This window comes from Parus major, chromosome 2, assembly GCF_001522545.3.
Source record: "Parus major isolate Abel chromosome 2, Parus_major1.1, whole genome shotgun sequence".
Taxonomy (NCBI): Eukaryota; Metazoa; Chordata; class Aves; order Passeriformes; family Paridae; genus Parus; species Parus major.
Genome location: NC_031769.1, coordinates 35,822,995 through 35,843,039, shown reverse-complemented (window position 1 = coordinate 35,843,039; position 20,045 = coordinate 35,822,995). Strand labels below are relative to the sequence as shown.

At 38.3% G+C, this 20,045-nt stretch overlaps 1 protein-coding gene across 5 annotated transcripts in view; it reads left to right on the top strand.

The window, feature by feature from the left end:
• The window catches only part of SATB1 (SATB homeobox 1), a 92,130-nt gene extending 75,825 nt beyond the window's left edge, over positions 1 to 16,305 (top strand). For 4 of the 5 annotated variants that reach the window (XM_015618248.3, XM_015618249.3, XM_015618250.3 and 1 more), the window contains 3 exons: positions 11,293 to 11,496; positions 11,994 to 12,089; positions 14,584 to 16,305. In XM_015618248.3, coding sequence (XP_015473734.1) covers positions 11,293 to 11,496; positions 11,994 to 12,089; positions 14,584 to 15,066 — 783 coding nt within the window. In that variant the 3' untranslated portion in view covers positions 15,067 to 16,305. The remainder of the gene's footprint in view (positions 1 to 11,292; positions 11,497 to 11,993; positions 12,090 to 14,583) is intronic. The other variant, XM_033511899.1, reaches the window with a different exon arrangement.
• The last annotated feature ends 3,740 nt before the right edge of the window (positions 16,306 to 20,045 follow it).

The window sequence follows — 20,045 nt, the reverse complement described above, 5'->3', positions numbered from 1 at the left end:
TCTAGGTAGAGGTGTTCTGGTTCCTACACTCCAGATGTGTGAATCAGCTCTTCCCGAGGCAGCACCTGCTGTCTGCCTGACAAGAGGTGCTGTTTCTGGCAGGATGGATTTTCTTAATCTCTCTTCCTGCTTTCTATACCCTCACCTTCTGTTTTGTTTTTATCTCACCACCCTCTCTTATTTCTCCCAGTATGGCTCTTCTCTTAGAAGAAGAGACTTTTCCCATGGACTTTTCCCACCCCTTCCTGTCCCTTAAACACCATCACCACCCAGTCTTGCTCCATCTCCCTCTTTATCCTGTCCTACCCCTGTTGCTGCTGAAATCCCACCTCTGCACATCCCGGCACATCCCTGCACACATCATGTATTTGCCCACATATTCCTCTGTGTGTAGGGCACAGTGTGGACACTCCATGCCCTTGGCCTTTGCTGGACTGGTCACCAACACTGCTGGCTTTGAGGAAGAAGCATCCTTCCTTTCCTCTGTGTGGTGACATGGATTTAGCCAGGAAAAGAGCCATACTCTTGATTTCTCAGGTTGCTTGTGCCTTCTGTGAGCAGATCACTGATTCAGGAGTCTTTTAAAGATTGAGTATATCGGTTTTTTAACTATTAATAAAAAAGAGGAAAAGTTTGAGTGAGTTGCATGAGAGTTAACTAGGGACATAAAAGAAAACAAAGCTGTGGTGGCAGAGGCGAGGAGGAGGCTGAGGAGTTAGCAAGCAGCCTGTGGTTCCTGGCTGTGGGGGAAGCAGGGTACCAAGTAAACAGCACAGAAAACAAAAGCGAGCTCAACCCGTAACTAAACAGGAAATGACAGGGTAGAATTCCTGCTGAAAAACCGAGAGCTGCTAAATATGTAACTGCAAAGAATAAAGGCATCTTGTGCAAACACAAATATACAGTAACGGTCCGAGAAGCAATTTGTAAAGGAGTGACCAATTACAAATCGGGTGAAGGGCTGCTGGGCAAAGGAAGGAGTAAGAAATAACAGATGTTTGTTTTCTCCATTAATGTTAAACTGCATAATTCAAAATGCATTACACCTGAAAGAATGTTGCAGGATTTCTAGGTGCAAGGTGAGAAAGGAGATGATATTTTGTTCCAGATAAATTTGTATTTTGCTGTTCCTAATAATTTCTCATTGCATCCATTTTTTTATTTTCTTCAAATTTAACCTCTAAGCAAACTTCAGATTTTTGGTTATGCATTAGCCCCAACCGTTGGCATCTATTGAACAAGCTAGAGCAGGCATGCAGCTAGCTAAGTGGGGAAAATTCCAATTTGCAAATATTTATCTAATTTCAAATCTACCAGATTCTATCTGAAAGCACATTGTTTTTTGGGGGGCTCAAAAAAATCTCATTTTTATTCCTGTGCAATGTTATGTTCTCTTACTTCAGGATGGAACTTTAGAAGCATATAAATACAGTTTTCAGAATCTTGGTAAAGCAAAGATATTTGGACTGTGAATTCCTTAGCAGAATTCCCTGAAGTTTTGGACCTCAACTTAGTGGGATTTGCACACATATCAGTTAACGTCTGTGCGTATGCACAGGTGACTGGTTATTTATCAGGTTATTATCAGATGACTGAGCCTGGTGCTTAGCATCTTTAGTACCTAAAGCATGCAAGAGAAAACTCATACAGGAAATTTCCACTCCTTATGTACGATCAGTTATTAAATAAAAAATAAAAAAAATATGAAGGGCTTAAATTAGTTTATTTATATTTTTTGCCTTAAGGGAACTAGTTTGCTTCACTTCCGATAAATCTTTTGCTACTCCTGTTTGGTATAAGGAGAGAGTCTAAAAGGATTGATCTTTTTCACCTGAGGAGCAGGATGGGAGGGATCAGGGTGGGAAGACACGTGCTGCACCATGCAGTCCCTGACTTAAGGACAGAAGGTACTGCAGAAACTGCTGTCTGGAAATACAGCTGGGGCCAGGACTCAGCTGGGCTGGCACTCTTCTTGGCCAGTGAGGAAAACTGTAACACTTAGAACTGCTCTCTCTAGGAACTTTTCCCTTGTGGCTGTTCTTGACCTCATCCTGATGGCAAACTACCTGGAAGTGCTCTTGTGTTGATTCCCACCCAGGAGAGAGAAACCTGATCTCTCCAGCTTCCCTTTTGATCCAGCTTTCCTATTGTTTTAAGTTTTTGCTGCAAGCAATTGTGCTCCAAGTAAGGGTATTTTAGCTTTCTGGGGATCTCACTACTTTACTTTTTCCATGGGTGAGATACATGCTTCTGGCTGCTCCCTTCTCATTTGCTGGGAGGCATCGAACTCTCACAGGTGTGGATTTTAAAGATTTTTTTTTTTTTTGACTGCTTTGAGATAATGAACATTATTAATTTTCTGACTGTTTCTGTGGTTAACGAAATCTGGAGGAAAATCAGAGAAAAGTTTCTTTTCAATTTCCTTAAGACTGCCCTCACCCTTGGCTTTATCAGGGCATTAAGTGTTCTTCACTGAAACTGAAAGCCACAGAATCCAGCTTAACTGCAAGAGACAAGACATTTTCTCAGAATATTTAAATGCCTAATTCAAATCTTTATGAAAGCTTTTAGTTAGGCTGTGAAAATTTGAAGGGATGTCTGAGAATGGATTTGAGCTGTGTATGTTTTGGAATGATGTCACTTGTTGGAATATCTTGTCAGCTGAACTGCAGTTACAGTGAAGTCCAAATTCCTCTGAGCCTGAGATTCCTCAATGTGTGGTAGATCTTCCCCTGATCCAAAATGAATTCTGGAAAGAAGAAAACATGTGACAAAAAGCCATGAGATTAAATTGCTCCATCTGGGAAATTATAATATTTTTTAAAATATACATGGAACATGATGAGTAAACATATAAGTAATTACAAAAGTGAAACTTTGGCCCAGTGGCTCTTTTACTGGAGGTCTTTTCCCCCAAAGCAAATGTTAAATCTCTTTAAGCAATGTAATAATAAACATTTGCTGTTCACTGTAAATTGATAGTAGTAAAAAAGATTTTTCAAATTGCCAGGCTCTTTCTATTAAAGACTCTTTTCTAACTAAACTGCAGATATAGCTGCCATACAAAATTGATTGCATGTTTAAGAATAAATAAGTGTGGGCTGTTAAGGGTCGTGGTTGAATTTAGGGTTGTATTTACTTTCAAGGGACACATTGATATTGCAGTGAAATCAGTACTTCTTTCTGCTTAAATAAAAGATAAAGGGCTATATATTATCAGTCACCCTCTGTGAAACCCACTGACCCATTTTATATGATTGTACTATAAAAAGTAATGTACCAGACTAAGACTGGCTTATTTAATAATTAGCAGGTGTTTTTTCTTTCTTTTTAGGAAAAAACCCAATAACCTTAAAACCTTAAAAACCTTTATTTTTAGGTTTTTAAATTATTGTTAAGTCCACTTTATTTCAGATGTTCTCTCAGGGTTACAATGCTAATTGAATCAAGTGTGTGTGAAAGAGGAAGAATCTGGAGTAGAGGAAGGAAGGCAGGGTAAAGCTTCACCCATTATTTTTTGCATCTATTTTTTGTCTTTTTGCATATGAATGTAGTTACATTTTATGTAAGATTTTTGAAGGTATGTACATTGTGGTTTTGATGAGGGCTTGTGCCTATCTATCATTGCTAGGTAATTGAAGGCAGTGCCGTAAAAAAGATATATATTTGAACAGGGGTAAGAAAAGGTGAAGGAAGCTGAGAGCAGAGAAACCAAGCTAGGGAGAAGCCCTTCATTTAGATTATTGAATTTCCTCTGTACTCAACTAAAAAGTAATGATACTTGTGTTTTCAGTCAGGTTTAGAGTTACAGGTTAGGTTTTTTTGCCCATGAGCTGGTTGTGTCTGCAGTGCTCATACACAGGGGACACGCAGACCAGTTTTGATACAGCCTCAGACCTTAATCTAGCTAGTTTTTATGCAAGCACTGGCTTTTGGTCACTCACCATGGCTCTGTGTAGAAACAGAGGTGTGCTACGACAGACAAGGCTGTGGGACCACCGCAACAGCTCCCCACATCATTTTGCTTCTGTACTGGTTGGATGCTTGTCTCTGAATTTTAGAGGTTGCTTTAGCAAGTTTCCCATCCCTATTTATTTGTTTGGATGTTTACAAGAATAGAAATATGTATTTAACTTTGAAACGCTGCAGCTGAGGAGCAGAAAAGGCAGAGGGATGAAGAGACATTAGGAATCATTTTCCCCTAAAATATCACTGAAAATTTGTATATCACTGCTATGTACTTGGTCATTTGTTTTTCACCACACAGACGAAAGGTGGAGGTACTATGCAGACAGATGGTGTAGCTGAATAATAGGTTGGATAAGAAAGTTAAGGAATGGCATCATCTGTCTCAGTATTCTTCAAAGGAAGTTATTTTTCTGCCAGTAAAGTTTACCTTTCTTCTGAAAAGCCCTGTGAGGTTGTGGGGTTTTCAGTTTCAAATCTCATCTATGATGATGGTAGATACAGATTTACTTAAAATCCACATCTGGCTTCCCTTTCCAACGTTCTAGTAATGAAAGCCAGTAAAATAGATGAACCAGGAAAATCTGGAGATAAAGGACAGATTCAGGTTTCAAACTTTCCCTGATTTAGGACAATGCTCGAAGGCAAAGCCTGAAACTTAAGTCTGATTAGTGAAAATAAAATACCAATGCAACCACTGTTCTGGGGACATTTATTATCACTTTAGGTGACATATCAAGAAGATAATTCATATTCTGACATTTCTACTCATCTTCTGGAACCAGCCGAAAATGAGCTTTTGCTTCCTAAGTTCAAGGTGCACAAATTTCTTAGAAAAATAAGGACATCCCAAAGTATTGAATATTCACTGCAGTTTTTAAAATGAATCAAAACTATATAGCCTCACAAAAGGAAGTCAGTTCTTAAAATTTCCTGAAAAATAACCTAAAATATACTCTAATAAATGTTTTGGTCAGTATCAAAAATTTCTAAGTCTGGTAGATTATTTGTTTTCCCAGATTTTTATAAAAATACCCAGTGGCCTTTCTTTTAATAGACTTCAGTTCTTCTGTGAAGCACATAGGTCTATTCAGCTTTGCATAGAAGCTAGCCAGGATACTTTATGTATTTTAGGAAAGATAAACCTGCAGTCAGAACAAATTTTCCTGCAGCAGGAAATTCCAGAATAACATCTAAGGGTGAAAAGGACTGCTCTTGTCATCTAGGCTTGTTCCCACATCTGAAGCCACAGGTATTTCACACAGAAAGAAGTCATATTTAAGGTATTTCACATGAAAATTAATTTTTAATTAAATGTTCAGTTCTTACCCTGCAGTGGCTGTTCCCTGTTTTCCCTGTTCTATTTTTTAGATAGTGTAAATGTAACACAAACGACGTTTCCCAGAGAAATGAAAGCAGTGTCCATTGTTACTTATTGGTCATATTTGTTTGTGCTGAAGTGATATTTGCTTATTTTTGCTTCTCAGTGACATATGCATGAGCTTACTGATTCAGAACTCCCTGAATTTTTGATTCTGTTGAACACTGTGAGAAATCTCAGTTGAAGGGTTTAATGCATTTTCCAATCAATGTGTAGGGGAAATTTGGCCTTATCAATTTAAATGCTGGAGATCCTTTCATTGCATTATGGAAGAATCTTCTCTAAGCAGAGATTATTCTTAAGAACTTCATAACATTTAAAGGTTAATATGTTAGGTAAAGAACAATATCTTAAGACAAACATTTTTATTACAGGACATGAAGGGATAGTTCTGATTAAATTACACGATTATTTGAATGGGAAAGAAGACAAAGTGCATCATTTCTTGCCCTCAACTTTAATGCCTTTAATCAAATAATGACCTTCTGGAAATAGTTAATTTTAAGCATTTGGAAAGATCAATACCACTTTGCCACCAAAAAATGGCCCAGATGATGAAATTTGATGTATTTAAAGTACCATTTCACCCTTTTAACCTAGTAAATAATTTAAAATGCTTTCAGTACTCCTTTGCTACCATTATGTATCTCTCTCAAAGTATTATGACTTTTCCAAAAGCAACCTTTCTGTGCAGTGTGCAGCTTACAAATTTAATACTAAAGACTAATACTATATGCATATATGGCAGTGGTTGTGTTGGCCCTTTTTTTCCCTTGTATATGTGGTATGTGATGTGTAAAGAAATAGAAGTATCTGAGTGCAGCCATTTGGAACAATAATGAGATTGTAAAGCAAGTTGGATGGCTTTTGAAGGGAAAAAGTCAATATTTAAAGTTTAGTCCGTGAGTTCTTTTCCTTTGTTTTGTCTATAAGCTTTCCTGTTAAAGGTGAAGGATTTGGATTGCTCAGACAATTAAGAGCCCATTTTACCAAGTGTAATTTCATATCTGCGTTCTGTAAACTGGAGTGCCTTCAGCATTGTAAATAAAAAAAAATTGCCCTCTATTAGCATGTTTGTGGGCAGATTAAAAACAGTCTTCATTAGCATAAGTAACACTTACAGATTCTTTTAAAAGTAGAAAATTATTTGTTGAATGATAAATTGCGAGCTTTCTAGTTAGTTGCTGAAAACGTGCTCATTCAAAATGCCTACTTTAGTTTAGTCTACAATACTCAATTTTTTTTAGTTAGAAGTACTGTTTAATGGATTATGTACTTAGTCTTTGTTCACGGTAGATGCTGAAATGCAATTCACACTTTCTGCTAAAATGTTTGTATCAAATACCTCCCTATTTAGATTGATTTTTTTTTAACACCATAGATTTTTATTATACTATATGCCCCAGAGAATGATACAAAATAATCTTAAATATACTATAACCAAAAAAACCTGAGCATGTCTTAGCTTTGATACTCTAAAATGTTTTCCCTTCTTAGATTTAAGTTTCAGCCTTTCTAAAAAATGCTGAAGTAGTTGTTATTCTGCAAGAAATATTCATCATTTGGCAAATTATTATCTCTGTAACAAATTGACCAAACAAGTTCAATTGCTTCACCTTGTAGCCTTCCTTTCTCAGACTAGATGTGTTTGTTGCTGATTTGGAAAGCTTTGGGCAGAGAACATTTTTCATTATTGTAATATTATTCTCTTTGATGTAATTAGGGTAGGTTTTCAAACATTAGGTGTAATTTTTTTTTCCCTTTCAATAATAAAGAATGGAAGAGTATTTTATTAGAAACTCTATGTGAAAGAGCACAAGATTTTATTTAAGCACATCAGAGGTCTAACTGAAAAGAATATAATTTGGATATATAGATAAAATGCATAGATGCTTTCTTTAAAATAAGCGTGATCATGGGTATTGCAGAGCCTAAGTTTTGGCAGTTATCCTCTTTGCGCTTTTCCTGCAATAGTTTGGCAGTTCAGCTTTCACAGGTTTTTTTCCTCTAATGTCTTATGTTTCTTTACTAAATCCCTATCAGAAAACCAGACAGAAGACTCTTATTTATTTTAAATATCTTAGGTTTAGCATCTTTTTTTTTCACCATTTTCTTGCTTACTGTAGCAAGACCTTTGCAGATGGTACTTGGTTACTTGAAAGTGCATAACAGTATTTTCTTTGTAGCAGATGGATTTAAGACTTTTAGTTCCCAATAAATGTAGGTTTACAATACATAACTTTACAGGATTTGTGTTGTATATAACAGGTTTGAACATATTATCTCAGAATTCATCTGCATGGCATTTTCAGCTTATCCAGGGCCCATGCCAGTATTTTAAGTAATAGGGAGAGCATAGTGATTGATAGCAGCTAAAGGCGTGATTTTGAATAGAAACAAAGGTTTTAGAACAGAAGGTGTCAAATTAAACTTTGTCAGTTTGAAAAGTAGTAACATCCTGAAAGTTCTCCAAACATATTTACATGTGGCTAATGTTTATATTTTGCTTTGTACTCTCTTTATATTCAGTGTAATGTTGCCTGGCAAATTTACTCTGTTTTAAAATCAAGGTTGTTCCCAATGTCATTGCAGAGTTTTTGGGGGGTTTGCCTTTCTGCATAAATGTATCAACTTCATTATTTTAATGCTGTTTTGTTTTTTTTAACAATGTACTCTATATGCTGTATAAACCGGTTGTGATCTAATCTGACTTATAAATATTTCCTTATTATTTTGTGATCATTTCCACTTCCTGTAAAAATATAAAGACAAGAAAAAAAGGAAACTAGGCAGAAATTGCTCTAGACCTAAAAAAGCATGAAAGGAGAAAAACCAGCCCTGTTAATAATAGCCATGTTAATTTAGCCTTGTAAATTCAATTGCATTATCTGCAGCACTTCATACTTTTTTTAGATCAAATGGAAACAAAACTTATAAATTTTACAGGACTTAAAATTAACCATTAGAAAAGTCCAGATGATTACTTTTCCTAAATTTCATAAAAAACCTTTCATACTTTCTCATGTAGTATGAAATTTTATGAATGAGCTTTATTTCCTGTACAGAATTCTGAACCGGAAACTAAATGAAATACTTTTATTTTTATTTGTTTGTCTTGAACCAAAAGAAAGCATATTGATATAAAGTTCTTTGTCTCAACAAAGTAAGCCCCTACAGCCTCTCTTGCTGTCCATCCACTATCTCTTCTGAGAACGTTTGTGAGATCAACTTTCATAAATATGTACAGAAATAAACCATGAAGATGAAAAAATTGTTTCTATCCTTGTAAAATAATTCAATTGTTTGTTCCCATGTTTTCCATCAAGTATTTCATCAGACTGTGTCTACTTCTTTAGAAATGTGCCAAGTGGAATAGAGACATTTTGGTAGAAAAGTAATCTTTTCTGTGTTACCCTGTCAGAAGTATGTCTTCATTATCTCAAAATCCCTGAAAGGCTAGCAGAGACATGTTTCAGGTTACAATTCATCAAATAATTTTAGATATGGAATTAGAAGTAGTATTTCAGTGCAAAAATTGAAAGAAAAATATTGGAAATACAATGTTAGCTATCAGTAGTGGATAAAAATAAGGTCTGACCTAGTAAATACAGAAACAGAAAAGAATACAGTAAGGGCAGAAGGTATTTCTTAGTTAACAAAAACTGCTGTGATGTATGTTTAATCAACAGAAAGTATTATTGCCTAGGACTTTTTTTTTTTTTTTACTGGATATTTTTTAATTATGAAGAGTTTCTACTGGATTTTTAAGAAAAAACAAACCCTGTGATTCCTGTGGTCAGCAGACAAAACATGTGCAGCTTCTAAATGCATGGTATAACTTCTTTTCCAGCCTGTGTGTATGCCTTGGAGAAGTGTCATGGGTGGAGACAGGTTGTCTTGTCCTTTTTTTGCTTTCACCAAACTGTCGTGATGGGCAGCTCTGTTCTTTGTTTCATCACAATTAGAAAGAGCCAACAGTTTCAGTGTGAAGCAGTGTAGATCCTAGACAACCAAACAGCAAATTTTACACTTTGGCATGGGATGGTTTGTGGCTTTAGGGTTCTTTCATTAAGAATTTTGTAACTGCTTTTCAGTTGAAAGATCTAGATTGGTTTCTCTTCATCTTCTCTCCTCCATCTCCAACAAGCTACTTCTGCTTTCTGAGTGCACCACTTTTAGCTTACTGCAATAAACAAATAGTGCTGTTAAATGTAATCCAGTGTTCAGTTTCCCCACAGATGCAAGGTGAGCAGAGAGCCCTGAGCAACATGCTGTTTTTGTTAGGGGCAGGGAGACTTTGCTCTGCTAATAGATTCCAGTGAGATTCCAGAGACCCTTGCTACTGTTTTGAAAACATGCCATACAATTCCAGCCAGGACAGGCTGAGTGTTGTGTGCTCTGTGTGAAGGCATTTGGCTGCGTTTCCAAGTCATCTTGCTAAACCCTGGGGCAATACCAGCATCCACCCTTAGTGCCTGGTCAAGGAATGGAGTGTGCTCCATCCCTAGGGTATGGGGAGTCATTCTGCTGCCTCCCTAGCACACCTCATGAGCACCAGGCAGATTTTGGCCCCATTTAAATTTTTGCTTTTTCAGCTCTGCTACCACCATCTCTGTAACATTTGTCATTTTGATAGTTTCTTGGGGGCATTTTCTTCTGTGTCATTTGTTCCGTTTTCCACTTATATCCAAGCAAATATACTTCAAATTTTTATACACACCTCACTAAATATTTTCATATACAATATGAAGGCATTATTTGTTTACTTTTACTCTTCCTGTTATGGCAATGTTTTTACACTGCATTTATTAATTCTTAGCTGAAGATATGAGTATCTTCAGGAAAATACATACCTATATCATATCTACATGTCTATTGTATCTGTTAGTAAACCAGTCTGGATAAACCATTAATCCACTACCGGTACATATAAAAAGGATCTAAAAGCTTCTGTACATTTATATTATTTGTTGATTCAATAAAATGTCACATTATCTTTCCTACAGCATTAAGAGATAAAACTGCATGAACCTATTTTTGAAAACAGATTCTTGAAGCTAAAATAAAGGAAATATGCATGTTTTATACATGTAATATTTTGTTCCTAAATTTTAATGTATTAGAAAATTTCTGCTGATGCACACTGTCCCAGCTAGAGGGTTTACATTCCTCATTTAGAACTACCAGTGCGCAGTTAAGAAAAAAACCTCAATTCAATTTTAGGAAGATGTAAGGAAACATTATATTTTTGTGATGAACTCATGTCTGTTTCGGAAACAAATTAGCAACTGTTTGTGTTTTTGCAGAAGATTCTGTATCCAACTTCTTATTAAGTATCCCGAAGACTAAGGCGCCTTGCTGTCCTTGATGTAAAAATGTATAAAGGGTGTATCAGAAACTAGAGCACAACTTCCTTCCCCCCAACCTATAATAATTCTGTATGTAAAACTGAGGGACTGGGAGTTTTTTGTGTCTTTAAGGACAATCTGGAAACAGTTATGTATCACTTGAAAGAAGTTCACCTGTAGAGAAACCTCTTCTTGTAGCAACCTCTTTCTTGTAGAAATAAGAAGTTATTGCTTAACTGTATCTAGTCTTAGGATTCCTGTCTTTTGGAAGGATATTAGGGAGCTCCTCTGCTGCTCTGATTTACGTTAGGCAGCTCTACAGCCAAGCAAACGAACAGCTGCACTGTGGTGTGAGACCAAGGGGAAGGTGCTTTCTAAAATGCCTTTGGTTGGTAAAGGTCTGTAAAATGGCTGGGCAGCCTCTCAGTGTATTGGTGTTTCCTTTAAGCCCAGCTTGTGCACTGAAAGCCCTTTGGATCAGGTGAGAGCATGAGAGAATGCAGCACCTTTAAAGTATACCTGTCCCCTTCATTTTGCCCCTTGCAGTGTGACAAAAAAAAAAAACAACACTAATGTTTTGCTGGTTTTATCTTCAAGGGGTGGCTCTGTGAGCTGTTACGTTGGAAAGAAGATCCATCACCAGAGAACAGGACCCTCTGGGAGAATCTCTCCATGATCCGAAGGTTCCTCAGTCTTCCTCAGCCTGAACGCGATGCCATTTATGAACAAGAAAGCAATGCAGTTCATCACCATGGTGACAGGCCTTCCCACATTATCCATGTGCCAGCAGAACAGATTCAGGTTAGTTTACCTTGGCCAATCCCGCAGAGCGCTAAGTAAATAAAGCTTTAAACGGAGCAAAGGAAATTAGTGTTTCTTCCCTCCCGGTCAGGCTAAATGCAGGTCTCCCGGTGCAAGATAAGAGTGCTCTGCCGTCCACCACCACAGTTCAAAGGAGGCCGTGTGACCACCCACAGTTCTTGTTTCAGCTGGCTGGTTGTTTGCAAACGTGTGTGGTGGTAGCGCAAGGCAGCTGTGTGCGGGGCAGGGCGAGCTCCGTGCTGGCTGTGCCTGGCTGGACAGGCACCAGGGCCAAAAGGCAGGAGCGTGTGGCACCGGTGTCACAGGTCTTCCCAACAGAGCAGGAGGACCTTGTTGTGCTGCTGTTCCAAAACTAAGCAAGAGCCCTCAGCAGTGGCAGCTCATCCTGGGTAGGAGTGAAGGGAAGGGGACTCCTCATCCCACTTTAACCCCAGTTGAGACTGGGGTGAGTCAATATTTGTTTGTTTTTCCTTCAGAGCCCCTCTCCCACCACCCTTGGGAAAGGAGAGCATAGAGGCGCTTTCCTACCAGGCCTGCTGACCGCTGGACCTTGGCTGGGTGCTGCTCCGCAGGTGAGCCGGCACAAGGGCACCATGTCAGGGAGAGAGAGGAGGGGGTGCAAGACCCACACCATGAGGCTTGGAAAAACTGCCCTCTGCTTCAGGGCAGCCCCAGCGGGGCCTCCTCCAGGAGCTGCACGCACCCTTTTTGCTGGCACATGCGCTGCCAGCCAGGAGTGGAGCTGGCTGCTGTGCTAAGCTGTGCAGCCCAGGTTGTCAGTGGGGACTGCTGTCTCTTCTGAGCTGGGACTCTTTAATCGCTTCTCACAAAAGGCCTGAGGTCAGCCTTGTAACTGCTCCTTCTTAAAGGGCAGATATTACCCCATGCTTTCCCAACCTCAGCTGAGACCCTGTGTATCACTTATATTACCTATACAGAAAAATATTTACAAAGCTAGGAAGGATAGAGTTATCTCGCAGCCAGAAACAACACGAGTGTATATTAAAGATAAAGCAAACTGAATAAGACAATCCCTTAGGATATCAAGTACTAAAATAATTGTGAAAGCCTGGAAACTTGCTGTTTGATTTAGCACAAAGAGAGAGAAAGATCTATATTAAGTAATAAAACAGCACTTGTTTGAAAATGTACATTGTTTTTAATAAAATCGCTTCTTAAGGGGATAAAAGGAGAAGCTTATGCACAGTATAAACATTCAACCACTATGCTACTTACTTAGATTTTCTTGCCTTGTTGATAAAAGTTGTGTGTTTGATCTCATAAATATTATTCACATAAGCAGTTGCATTGTAATATCTTAATATGACTTGTAAGAGTAAGGATTGGGAGATTGGGCCCGAGTTTTGCCTCTGCTCTTCTGGATGGTAATCATTGTAGATACATAAATATGTCGTTCAGACACAAGTTTTCAAACTGTATATAAAAAGCCTCCAGTCTTGTAGGAATTTAATGTGCTGGGAGTAGTCTTGAATCTCTTCAGGATTGAAGCCTTGAATGGGACTGCTCACAGGCTATAAACCATGAAAGGACCCCAGTAGGAATGAGGAAGGAGACCTAATTCCAGGGCATTTGTGTCAGATCTTAAAATATGAAGATCACTTAGAGCAGTGGCTTCTAAATCGCTTGTGGAGATCTCCACAACCTCAAGAGTCCCTACGAAGCAGACAGAATTCTAATCCCTCTAATATTTATACCATTTGTACAGCATTTTGTGCTTCTTAGGGTCTCAAAGAGCTGCTACTAGCAGCCTGGTAACCACTACGAAAACACAAAAAAATAGTTGAGGGGAGACTCTCAAAGGGAAATAAAATGCAGTGATAGCAACTGCTTGTTTTGCTGTGGTTGTTTTTTAATAACTGGTGGTTTGTACCATATGACAAGAAATTTGCTGATCCAAAATATCTTACTAACCAGTGCTTCCTGTGCTATGCAGCAAAAGAATTGTCAACACAAACAGTAGCTGATAAATTTACTTTTGATTTTAAACATGATCTTATAGTGTACTGTACTCTGGTGGTAGATGAGAAAAACATTTCTGTCCCTAGGGCTCAGTGCCTCACCTTTTAAGAATGTTTCTGAATCCATGCTTGCAAAACTTCATTTTAAGCTCTTGTTAATTATTTACATCATGATTTGCTTTATCTTATTCTTCTGATGTGCATACTGGCTCATTTTTATTGCCTGAGTTTTTGGAATGCAGTATGTTCCCTTCTAATAATAATAGTGCAACTTATTTAGAGCTTTGCATCTTAGTGCCTTATAAATATTAACTAAATAATCTCCAGCGCAAACACAGAGGCAGGTAAATAGGTCTGTTCCCTTTTTATTTCTTGGGTTACAGGCAGCACAGGCCTGCTCAGAGACCATGGGTAAGAGAGGTCAGATCCAGAAGGGGAAATACAGATTTCCTACCTCCAGAGCCCTTTGTCCTTGCCGAGGCTGGGTTTGACAGCGTCACGTTAGGCGCTTCCAGCCAGCACATTGTCGTAATGTTTGCAAGTTTGACGAGACTTCAGTGCATGCTGAGGTCAGATCAGCAGTGAGATATTTCTGTACTGAAAGAGATAAAATGCTCTCCGTCCCTCTGACTCCCCACTCCCTTCATCTAGCTATTGCTAGAGATTTGCAGCCCTTGTTTTTTGGGCAGCAGCTGCTGTTGCTGGCAGAGCTCCGGCACGTTTGCCCTCATCTGGCACTTTTCTCACTTTGCCCTTGCTACAGTTCTGGCTAATCTGGTCAAGTTAATCCTATACTATGTCACCTATTTAGCATTTTGTCTTGTCTGCACTTGATTCACGGAACATGTTCATTAAAATTTGTCAGGTGAACTACACCAATGTTGTATCATCGCTGCCTTTGGTCCAGCAAACCTACGGTGTTCTTTTTGTTCTTTCTATTTTTCCTTCCTTTTTGTTCTTTTAACTTACTAAGCCTTTGTTTGTAGCTCCGCAATTTCTTCCCCCCGCTCCCTCCCCAGGATTTTCTCAGTAACAAAATATGAGCAAGAATACATGTACAAAAAAAATGCTGTTCTTTGTCTTGCAGCAGCAACAGCAGCAACAGCAACAACAACAGCAGCAACAGCAACAACAACCAGGTCCCAGACTACCCCCAAGGCAACCGACAGTAGCATCACCAGCTGAATCTGAGGATGAAAATCGTCAGAAACCCCGACCACGAACAAAGATTTCTGTTGAGGCCCTAGGGATCCTACAGAGTTTCATACAAGATGTAGGCCTGTATCCAGATGAAGAAGCAATCCAGACTCTCTCCGCTCAGCTTGACCTGCCCAAGTACACCATTATCAAGTTCTTTCAGAACCAGCGATATTATCTCAAGCACCATGGGAAACTGAAGGACAATTCTGGTTTGGAGGTGGATGTTGCAGAATACAAGGAAGAAGAGCTCCTCAAGGATTTAGAAGACAGCATCCAAGACAAAAATGCAAACACGCTTTTTTCAGTTAAACTAGAAGAAGAGTTATCAGTAGAAGGGAACACAGAGATTAATGCTGAATTGAAAGACTGATCTAAAAGTATTATTTTCTTTCAACAGTGCCGCTGGTATTTACTAATGAAATGAAAATTCCATCTTGCGTTCTGTCAAAAACCCTTATTATTCATTGTTTGGCCAATGAATCTTCCAAAACTTGCACAAAAGTTGAAAAAAAGGATAATGCAGACTGCACTAGATGTTTTACTCTGTTTTACAAACTGCTTCGCAGCAACAGATGAAGCGTTGAGGATTGTTTGATATTAATTTGTGTTCACTGGATACACTGTGAGTGTACCCAATAAGCATGATACCAGTGATTTTGATTCTGGAGCCTTCAGACAAGCATTACAACTTTTGTGATTTACTGTTTTTTCGTTTCTGTTTTGTTCTTGTTTTTTAATTATTACTGTAGCACTCCACACTTGATCTTTGAAAAATCACATTTATTTAAAAAAATAAAATAAAAAGAGTTTGTTACTCTTGTTCTATTGTATGTTACAAAAGAACTATAGACTGTGGAATGCAGTTTAAAGATAACATATGCCAACAAATGCCTTGTATTATATGGCACTGCCGTAATTCAGATTTGTTTTCTTTTGGAAATAAAGGTCACTGTATTTTTTTTTTTCCATTCTCATTGTTACATGGTTTTAGAGAAAATGAAAAAGAAAATGTGAAACACAATTTAGTCCTCATTATTTATTTGTAGATCCTGCAGCATCATGTTGTAATTAATTTTTTTGGAAGTTTCCGTTAAATGTAATATTGCTTCTCTTGTTACCATACTGATTTTTTTTTTTCTATTTATAAATGTATTTTGATGGGCAGTAAAACAAAGTGTCTTAAAAGTTTTAAATAGAGAAAATGTGCTTTACACAGTTGCCTATAAAAAGTGCTCTATGTTATCCAAGCAATTCATACTATAAGCTTCACTCTTATTGTTGTATGCAATTTTTACTATCATGCAAATAAGCTTAGGTAAATAAAACTAATAGATCACCTTAGAAACTTATGCAATTAATGTGAAAATAATTGATGTTTGCAATGTGTCTTCCTTTGGTTTACAATCAATTTTAAAGCTACAGCTGTATAAATTTTCTGTATAAAGGTGTATTTCTTTTTTATGAGTTTATTGCTATGAAAACACCAGTTATTTTGTTACAGCTGGCTGTTTTTATAAGTGTATCACAATTTTCTTTATGCAGAAATGTTCTGACTAGGAGTGGTTATTGACTGTAACTACACAATTAAAATTGTTTGTATGGTATGATATGGCAGGGTTTGTCTGTGTATGTGTATATCTGTGAGGTATAACTTGTTCTTAGTGCGCATCATACCTTCTTGCCACCACTTTGTTCTCCTTTAAAATCACAGGCAGATTTTTTTAATGACCTTCTTAAAATTTGAATTTAGATAACATACTTCAAAAAGAAACACAGTTTGGTTATGAAAATCATAACCTGTCTTTTCTTGGTTTAAAAACTTGCCTGCCCAACAGAGATAGCAGGATATTATTGAGTCAGAAGGCTATCAGGCATAAACATATTTACAGTTCCTGGCAGTAATGCACTTATAATGGATACAGCTGGTTTTATTTTACACTAGAATTATGCTAACACTGTTCCTTGCACTAATGTATAAACATTAAAAAAAACATTAATAGTCATAAAATAAATAGGAAAGATGGGCTTTGCCCATAGCAGTCTCCTTCTAAGCAAGATTATTTTTAATGATCACTAATAAGGTTCTTGATAAAGCCATAACAATTGGTGACCTCTGAATTTATGCAAGGCTCATGTCTAGGTTAAAGAGCAGTCTGAAGCTAAAAGTTATGGAGTACACACTCTTTTTCTCCTAGGAGAGAAATAGCTCACACACGGTGTGACTGGGGATGGGGATTCAGCTCAGTTCTTCCCAAAATGACTAAAAGTTTGCAACACTCAACATGAATTTCAAAGGCACAAATGACTCTTGGTTTAGTTCCATTATGTTCATAAGGAAATTTGAAACTGCTGTAGGTTGTCCTTTGTCTCAATGTACTTGTGGGTCCATTGAGCAGCTCTCAGCTGCAGCACCTCTTGGTTTCTCCCAGGACTGTGTTGGAGCTTCACCATGGTTTGGGTTTGGGATCCAGTCCAGCTAGACTACTCTAGTCTAGCAAGTACCACTCTAGGAGGGAAATAAGCCTTAGGAGGGACACATATATGTAATTTGGCATTGCATTCCAATAAAAAGGCAGTAAAACTATGCTCTCACTTAAGGGACGTGTAGTAGCTATAAAACTATTGATAGCCCAAAGCTATGCTGGTCACTGAAAGGCAAAATTAAGCCTAGTCCAGGGAAGTCACTGTGATCATGATTGGAATTCTTCCCTTCTTTCAAATGCCATTGTTGGTTTATACAGCCATGCAGATGGAGCTAGGACTGACCCCCGTACACAGCCGAGGGGCAGGGCGTGTGGCTCAGGCAATGCAAGCTGATTTGTTGGGCAGGACAACACTGCTGGCACCCTTGGGTACACTCCATAACTAACAATGTGTGCATATGCAAGGCAGAAGGGGAAGTGAAGGAAAGATTTTCCTGGAATATACCTCTCTCCACACTAAGCATTAATACACACAACACTCTGAATACCAGAAAGAGGGCAACCCTACAAAAGCATAAGAAGAAATGTTTATAAAGCAGTCTTTGGTATTTCACAAGCAATTTCCTTTTCTTTTATCATTTTAAGTTTTATGGGTGCTGAAGTAGAGGCCATGTGTGCTTGCAGATGGTTATTATAGCTGTTTCTTTTCCATTATCTTCATTGTTCTTTCTCCTACTGTAGCTGAGGTTATCTTCCAAATAGTTCAGCCTCTGTAGTCACACATTACCTGCACAGGAGTTCAAATCATTGCCTTTTTGTGTCCCAGTGGGTGGGCTGCAAGTACAGTCTTTTAACTTGACCTATGTGACCAAAAGCATTTTTGTTAAATCTTTGGCAGTATTTTCAAAGGTGATATGGGTATTAAGGATTTCAGCTTTCTGTGAATGCAAGAGATTTGTACTGCTAGGAGTTCAGCTACAACAAGCATATGCCACATTGATTCATGGACCAGTTAGACTACCTAGAAAATTACCTTATGTCCTTTTCTGTTCCTTAAGTTCCTTTTTCTCACCATCTGGTGGAAACATACAAAAAAATACATATATATATACCCAAACGAACAAACACACCTTTCCACTTCAGCAAGGATTAAAAAATCAGACTGGAATTTTATAATGAAGGAAAATTGGGACATAAAACCACTATTAGTTTGGAAGTTGTTAGTAAAATTCACTGAGTAGCACTTCTCTGAGTGTATGAAATGAGTATCTCATATATACTTAAGGAAGAATGGGGAAGCAGTATTACTAGGAATAGAATTTAAGCTGCAAAGAAAGCCAAATGCCTAAAAATGAGGGAACTGAGTGCTGGGAGGGGATGGCAGGGCTTAATTTTTACTCTAAAACTGAAGTATTTACTGTGTTTTATGGTGTTTACCATAAAAAGTAGAGTATTTTTATTCCCTGATGATTCCCATTATTCTGCAGTCAACTGACAAGATTTATGTGTACATGCTAGAATCTTTTGGATGTGTTTTTCCATCCTCAAAGAAACCCAAATAGGCCCCAAATTCCAAGAGGTCCATGGTCTGGGGACAGTCTCCAGCCCCAGTCACATCCACAAGTTACTTATAGAGACTCACTGCCCTAAGATGCAGGGGTTTAGATTTTGTTTTGTATAATTGGTAAGATGACCCAGCAAAAACTGTCCATGTATAAAAGTAAATTATTGCACTTACTTTTTTCTTTTAGTTGGGAAGGTGCAGCAAATGGTGAAAGGAGAAGGTTCCTCCAAACCAGTGATTTTGTTGCAATGATTTACAAAGTCAGTGCTTTGATTGTGTGCTGGGAAAGCACCAATATTACTAAGTTCATTTGCCAAAGCAAATGCTCCATATGTTAAGAGCAGTATAAATTAGATATTATAGAGGCTCTACTAGAACATCAAGTATTACAAATTCTGCTTAACTTATTGAACTTGTGCTTTGAAGTCAGGTACATTGCAGAGACCAAAGGTATTTTGATTTTTACATAATGATTTATATTGTGCTTTGAATAACAGTCCCATAGCAAAGCAGGGATATAAATATACTCCCAGGCCTTTTTTTTCCACACAGAGGTAATTTAGGTTGGTCTCCTCACAGTGCCTTGCGTCCACACACTCTTTTACTACAACAAATGAGATAATAATTCAAACTGCAATAAGTGATCCTCCTTGGAGCAGGAGTAGTACTACTTGGCAGTGGGTTTGTTTGCTTTCAGGTTCATACGGGAGCCTTCCCGCCGGCTCTGCTGCTGGCAGCCCTCCCACTATCTCACGCTGTATTGTTTCATTTTGGCCTGACCTGGGCACTCTTCCTGCTCCAGGTCACCTTGGCCAAATGTCATCTCTCCTGGTTATATGCCATTTCTCAGGTGCCACAGTTTAATATGAGGCAGCAAGGCCTGTATGTGTCTGATGTCACCTACCCTTTGTCATCGCCGTTCATGCTGTGAGCCCTGCAGAGTTGCTTGAATAAACCACTTGCATTGGAAAGAGTGCGATGCCTGGAGCAAACCCACCAGGATTGCTTCTGAGCTGATGGAGTCAAGGGGGCAAGGGGTGCATTCCAGAGGGGAAAAAGAAGGAAGGTGCCAGCGAAAGATGAAAGAATCAGAAAGGTCACAATAGCTACCCTTGCGTGGGGGATCGAGCTTTTCTTGCACAATGTGCTGTGGCAGTACTCAAAATACTACAGAGTACTGCCAGGACTCTATGGAAAATGCACAATTGTCTCCAGTTGTGGGATTTTCCCTGTCAGGCAATATCTAGTTTAACACAAAAACCTCCTTCAGTTGTCCATGGCTAAAGAGGTCCCCTATCAGTTTGTCCTCTGGTTCCATCCCTGTGTGTCAGATACACAGGATTCTTTTTGCCAGCTGCTGAC